Genomic DNA, 7435 nt, shown 5'->3' on the forward strand with positions numbered 1-7435 from the left:
ATCTGGAAGCTTTCATTGATGGGCCGAGAAATTGCTTTCTAAATTTTAAATTCCGTACGTACTGTTTCTCCCTCAACTAATTATAACTGAGCCTTTTTCATACTGGACAAAATGAAACAGTAAATATTTGAAGTCGTAAGAATTAAGCCTCAGGTTGCTTCTCTAAGCACATGGGTGTGTACCCATGTACAGTATACACACCCATGTTTTCCTGCAAAATTTTCCATGCAACAGAGACCCTGCTAAAATTACAATCGAAAGAGCTGCTGCTTTTTGATGCTTGTGGTAATTCTTTAATACAAAGATGATACCAAGCAGATCACTTAGCACATTGATTTTCCTTAAAATCAGGATAAGGGAGCTTAAAAGCTGAAGTTAAACTGAGGGAGGAAGATAGAGAATGAGTGACTCAGTCAAATATCTAATATTACATTTACTTTTTTTAAATTATCTATCTATCTGTCTGTCTGTCTGTCTGTCTGTCTATCATCTATCTCATCTGTCTATCTGTCTGTCTGTCTGTCTGTCTGTCTATCTATCTATCTATCTATCTATCTATCTATCTATCTATCTATCTATCTATCTATCTATCTATCCAGTGCTTTTTTTTCTAAAAAAAAAAGGTGCCAGAACTCACACACGTCATACAACCTGCCTTTCCTACCCTACAAGGTTCCATCCAAAAAAGGTGCTGGAACTCTGTTCTGGGCATTCTATGAGGGAAAAAAAGCCCTGTATCTATCTATCTGTCTGTCTGCCTGCCTGCCTGCCTGCCTGCCTGCCTGCCTGCCTGCCTGCCTGCCTGCCTGCCTGCCTGCCTATCTATCTATCTATCTATCTATCTATCTATCTATCTATCTATCTATCTATCTATCTATCTATCTATCTATCTATCTATCTATCGTCCATAGCTGCAGGACAGCATCTTCCAGAATTACTGGAAGTAGAGTTTTCAAGGGGTTGTGATTTTTGTCATACCAGTTTATGATATTCCAAGGATGGAATCAAATTATGCCACTTTAAGTATATCATAATGAGGTTTTGGAGACAGATGGATATCAGAAGCTGTTGAAAAAGGAACAGTAAATTAGACGTGCAGCTTGAGCAAAATCACTCAATTTGTCATAAGCATGAAAATTCAGTGAAAATGTTCCTTTCTTTCTTTCTTTCTTTCTTTCTTTCTTTCTTTCTTTCTTTCTTTCTTGTTTAATTGCATGATCATCTAGGCCCCAGAGAGTAACAAAAAGCTCTTGATTTTCTAAGGAGAAACACCACATGTTGAGCTGTTGGCTATCTGTGTTAATGTATTAATTCAGTGCCTCTTGAGACATTTCGATGGAGAAAAACAACCTCTCCAAATCTTGGGGCATCTCCATTTTTTTCTCATCAAGCATTAAATTAAAATTAACTATAATTAAATAAATCATGATCTTAATATCATGAACCATAGTAATATTAAAAAAAAAACAGACTTAAGGCTATGTTCATCATCTGCATATCCTTATCCGTGATTGGTTTAACCCTTCCACAAAGCTTATGTCTTCTTGCTGTTCCTTGTCACCATATTGTCAACAATATTTGCCAGCCTGCTGTAGTATATACTTGTATCTGTCAAGTGCTGGGGAAATCAGGAGATTCAGGTAGTTCAAAGAAGTGCGAAGATTTATTGCAAGCTTAAGCTCTCTACAAGAATCTGACCAACTAACAGTGAAGAGAAATGAGTGGGATATAGGAAAGAAAGGCATCCAAGGTAGGCTGGATTTAGATTTCTTGGAGAGCAGAGAGACACGTGACTTATGACACATTTGACCCCTCCCTCGGGCTCAGCCTGTTATCTCCTACAGTATCTATTATCCATCTGTCTGTCTGTCTGTCTGACTGACTGACTGACTGACTGTCTGTCTGTCCTTCTATCCATCCATTCATCCATCCATCCATCCATCCATCCATCCATCCATCCATCCATCCATCTATCCATCCAGCTAGCTAGGTAGCTAGCTAGCTATTGTATTTGTCTGTCTGTCTGTCTGTCTGTCTACATTTAGGAAACATGCTGATGCTCTTTTTTTGTTTCTTTTTCTTTTGGTCATCTTCATCTTTGGTCGAATCTAAGTTTGAGAAGATATTGATAAGGAGTCTTTCTAATGAAGGACTTCATCCAGCTCATAGCTAGGATTTGATTCATGTCTTTAGAAAGCTACACCTAGCCTTCCAGTTCTATTTTTCTTTTTAATCTTGGACATAGAGTAGATTAAACTACCTGCCTTGGGAAAAAATAAAGTTCTTATCTATCCCAAAGTTAAATGAAGGATTTTGCAGATCCTAGGTACTTTTCGTTTAGTGGGTAGTTTGATGGATGCATTTTAAGGGTGTATCCGTTTCCACAAGGAGGTGGCTGATCAGAACTGTCTTTAATGATTTGTTTAAATAGCAAAATGGTATGCAACATCAGGACATGGTCTATCTATCTATCTATCTATCTATCTATCTATCTATCTATCTATCTATCTATCTATCTATCTATCCCACTGGAAAATATACTACTACATCTATATACAGGGAAACAGAAATTGCAGCCATCTGTGTCAATTTATTTTTAAGCTCCTCTTAAAATACAGAGAGCTGTGGTGTCAATTATCAATGGTGTCACCTCTTTTATTTACCTAGAGACCCTGGCCCTTGTTGAGACATCTGAAAAATCCTTTCTGTAGCATTATCCTCCCACTTAATTGGTTTCTAAGTGAATGTTGCTTAGTTGAAAATCTGAATGAAAATTGCCCCGCCAGTCGCAACACTTGGAGAGGGCCAGAGGTCATTATGTACGAGGGTCATATGGATCCGTGGGTAGCTCGCTTATGCACAAAATGGATTGCAAACCACCGCAGTTGCAATTAGATATGCCCTGATATAAGTCACTCATTCATATAAATGAGCACTGGAGGAAGAAATGAAAAAGTGATCAAATCACAGCTGCCTTATTTCAGCTCTCTGGATCTGCAGCCATCTAATCTCTTTGGTTTGGATAAAGTGAGAAGATCCATTGTGTCTCAGGCCTGGCCTGAGTACCATCAGCTAACCTTGGGGTGATTTGAAGAGTCAACCAGTGATGTATCCCTAATGCAGGAAGCTTTGTATTGCCACGTTGATGTCTGGCTGATGCTATAAATCACTGGCAGGCATATCTTCTGTGCAGCAGCCTGAAGATGATCTGCTGACCTCTCAGCCAGAGTAGAGGGCAATTAATCTCTCTTTTCTGGAGAAGAAACAGACTAGCATTCTGGGCATCACACACACATCAAGTAATGAAATGGATTCTCTCAAATCTGCCCTTGACCTCAGCCTATATATGGTGATGTCTCTTGTTTCTGCCTCTCAGTTCCTGTTTGCTTGACCCTAGACACTCTCGGTGGGATTTCCACCAGGTAGATGACCTTGCTGCTCGGCTACTGCATTAATGCTACCACATCTGCATTCCACATCAGCCTGTTGTAAATTGAAGCCAGATCGGGAGATAAGTGGGAGATTACTACATTCTTGATTTACTAGCTTTCATTCCAATAGCATAACTCCCAATGTTAAGAAACAGCTAAGGGAAGGAAACATACAAATGCCAGCACGGATGAGTCATAAACAGATCATAAAAGCTATAAACGGTATAACTGTGAGGCGTTAAAAAGCAATACCAAAAACATTGATTTAATCGTGAATTTAAGGTTGGATCTTTCAACTCTCCTATGAGCCCCACATAGCTAGCTGAACTAGGAGGTTTTCCCTCTGTTTAAACTGGCATCTCAGCAATATCTTCTTCACCAACAAGTAATATCATAAAAACCAATGAAAACAAGCAAAATCTCTCCCGTGTTTACGGGGGAAAAACTAATGCTAGTAGCCATTTTTTTATCCTCATATTAAAGAGTTTCTCTGCTACCCTCTCTCAAAGGTTGTCATAATTTCTTGGGTGAGTCTACTTCACCTCTAATTAATCAATTCATTAACTATTGATAGAAACCTCTCCCCCCCACACACACACAAAAAGCAAAACTACCTAATACAGCAGCCCAACAATCTTCTCATTTACAGGCTCTCGTTTCATTTGTTATAATTTCCCTACGCGTTCTCGTTCAACAGCTTCTTTTGCCACTACAGAAATAAAATTCATTATAATTTAATTCAGAAAAGTTCAGATCAAGGGGAGGGGGAGAAAGAAAGTGGGGGGAGGAGAGGGGACAAGGATAGACTTGTATGGAAGTGGATGGTTAAAAATGCACCAGAAAGTAAATGGAGAATTTAAAATGACGTTATGCTGCATTTCATTTTAAGTACCAGAGCTTTCTTCCACCCCATCCCCAAATGATGCAAGATTCCCACAAAAGCTTCTTTTTTCGTTCCATATATATATAAAATTAAATACAGCACAGGCAAAAACATTGCAATTTTGTTCCTGAGATCCATAATCCCAGGTTTGAAAATGAAACATTCTGATTTATTTATTTTTTTTCCTGCCCTTCTACAACAGCTGCAGAAGGAGAAAAGAAAACTGGACGCTTGTCACTCTTTTTAAATAATTCAGCATTCATGGAATCTGGCATGATTAATACTGTTTTATGAAAAAGGGGAATGTGTACATCTTTGTAATTGGGTGTCTCAAAGGCAACTAAACAGGGAGTGAAGACATTCATTATTATTTTTTTTTCTGAAATTCTGGGTTCCCTTAGAACCTCTGAATTCATTAAGTTCACCCCTTGCCACATGCACTTTAATCAATATGTGCAGATAACTGTATTTTGTAAGTTGGGAGAAGCATCTACACAGTCTTTAAAAAGACAATAAACTTTGAAGGACAATTATTTTCTCCTAGCTAATGCTGGACATCTTGAATGTAGTAACGATTAAGAGAATTATAATAGCAAAAACAGTACGTCGCTATTTTTTTAAGGGAATAGATCTTTTCTTTGTGTGTGTGTGTGTGTGTGTGTGTTTTAACCAGATTATATATTGATTTATTTTTCTAGCTTTAGGAGTTTGTGGCAGCAACGCTGTTTTAATTCTTTTAACCGATTTTTTTCCCCTACTGTCTTGATGTTGTCAGTTAAAGTATTGTCAGCTAAATCCAGTCACACGTGAAACACGTCCCAACCCAGGGATACTTTCATGAACGGTTGTGTGCCGATGTTTTAGTGTGCATCGCTGAAATTATTAGTAGTAGCAAGTAGTATACTGGTTTAATGTAGATTCTACCTTCCTGTCCAGTAAGTCAGAGGTTCCCCAACACACACACACCCCGGGCCATGGTCCGTTCGAAACCAGGCCACACAAGTGGTGGGTGAATGCGCGAGTGCACACAACTCCATTTGCACGAGCGATGGCACGCGTGTTTGCATGGGAAGCTCCCTTTATGCAAATGGTGGGTAGGTGCCCCAGCTGCTTGCACAAATGGGGTTTTGCATGCAAGCACGCGCGCCTGCTTCTTGCACGGAACCATCCCCCCTCCCCCCCCCCGGTCCACAAAGCTAGAAATGTTGGAGACCCCTGCAGTAAAGGTTAAAAGGTTAAAATCTAACCTTAAGCCTGCAACCTACCCGTCCAGACATCAGCCCCATCCAGCTCAATGGGGCTTAGTAAAGACGCCCCATTTGGAGGAAGCCGTCCAATCAACTGAAATTCTTGGTCAAGGTTCTTTCCCCCCCTTCTTCCAACTGACCTCTTGTCAAAGTCTACTGGGCATGGGCTCCCTAGTGCAAATGGAGTGTTGTGAGTGTTGTGTTTGCCCCTACCATTTTCCATATGCTCTGCCTCACCAACACTGCCATCCGGCGTAGTCCTTTCGTAGTTGTCCTCTGGGAGTGGAAGGGCACCCAGCCTCGGGCCTGAAGAACTCTTACTGCTTGGCGTTTCAGATTCCTCCAGACCGCTGTCATAGCAACTCTGCAAAGACCCTTGATGCGGGTCTTGAGGCTGACTCACAACTGAAAACGTCACTCTACGGAACGGCTGCAAAAGAAAAGATTCTGGATGTCACTCGAAAAGCAGGGTCTGGGAGAACGCCACTCTTAATCATTTCTATTATTATTATTATTTTAAAAAAATGCATCTTGTAAAACACAGTTGATCCCCCCCACTGTAGAAAATCACAACAGCTATGGACTATGGTTAGTATAAGACACTTCTAATCGGAGATAATGTCATTTGAGAATGATTGTGTTGTCTGTGTTCCATTATTGCTTATTGCTATTGTTTATTCCTGAACTTACTATGGACATTTTATTTATCGTTTATGTGTAAAAATATTTATATTTGTCAACCACCAGTAGTCCTAAGTCAGGGGTAGGCAACCTTGGCTCTTTTATGACTCGTGGACTTCAACTCCCAGAATTCCTGAGCCAGCATGGGGGGAACCTTGGCCTCTTTATGACTCGTGGACTTCAACTCCCAGAATTCCTGAGTCATCTTGGCTCAGCTTGGAAACCTCTCCCTTTCTCCTCAACACAGCTGGCTCAGGAATTCTGGGAGTTGAAGTCCACGAGTCATAAAAGAGCCAAGGTTGCCTACCCCTGGTATAAGTAAACTATGTATTTATACCTTCATTGGAATTTTGAGTTCATTACAGAGCAGATTTGCAAAAGGGGATTGAAGGTTGGATACAGGCAGTGGTGGGATTCAGCCGGTTCGCGACGGTTCGGTAGAACCGGTAGCTAAATTTTGCTGCATTCATAGAACCGGCTGGCTTCCAGAAGTCCAGTCTAGGCCTCGGGGGCCTGCAGGAGGCCTTCCAGGTCTAGAACAGCCCACCGGAAGTGCATGGATGCCACTTCCAAAAGTCCGTTCTAGGCCTCGGAGGCCCAGGCCTGCATCGAATAAGAGAACCAGTTGTTCAGATATTTGACTTCCACCACTAGACACAGGTAGTCCTCAACTTACAACAGTTCATTTAGTGACCGTTCAAAGTAACAACGGCACTGGGATAAGTGACTTAAGACTTGTTTTCCCACACTTATGCAATCATTGCAGCATCCTCATGGTCACGTGATCCAAATTAAAAAACTTGGCAACTGACTCGTCTTTATGATGGTTGCAGCATCCCAAGATCATGTGATCTCCTCTTGTGACCTTCTGACAAGCAAGGTCAGTGGGAGGGGGGAGCCAGATTCACTTAACAACCAAGTTACAACTTAACAACTGCAGTGATTCACTTCACAACTGCGGCAAGAAAGGTTGTAAAATGGGGCAAAATCCACTTAACAGATGTTTCACTTAGCAACGTAAATTTTGGGGCTCAATTCTGGTCGTAAGTGGAGGACTTCCTATACTTGACAGCTCAACGGCAACTGAATCCATCTGATTTCCTCAAAATGTCTGGGGGAACTTTTGAGAAAGATATGAAAAATATAGCCTACTTTTATTTAAATACTGTATTGGAAGGTTGGCAATGATCGGT

The 7435-nt window shown here is 40.8% G+C and overlaps 1 protein-coding gene across 1 annotated transcript in view; it reads right to left on the reverse strand.

The window, feature by feature from the left end:
- Window positions 1-5991, reverse strand: part of LOC120319937 (protocadherin-9-like) — a gene marked incomplete at its 5' end in the record, with an annotated part of 237863 nt that extends 231872 nt beyond the window's left edge. The window contains one exon of the mRNA XM_039369306.1: window positions 5775-5991. Coding sequence (XP_039225240.1) covers window positions 5775-5991 — 217 coding nt within the window. The remainder of the gene's footprint in view (window positions 1-5774) is intronic.
- Between the last annotated feature and the right edge of the window lie 1444 nt (window positions 5992-7435).

Source organism: Crotalus tigris, unplaced genomic scaffold (assembly GCF_016545835.1).
Source record: "Crotalus tigris isolate CLP2741 ecotype Arizona unplaced genomic scaffold, ASM1654583v1 scf7180000021028.766984, whole genome shotgun sequence".
Lineage (NCBI taxonomy): Eukaryota > Metazoa > Chordata > Lepidosauria > Squamata > Viperidae > Crotalus > Crotalus tigris.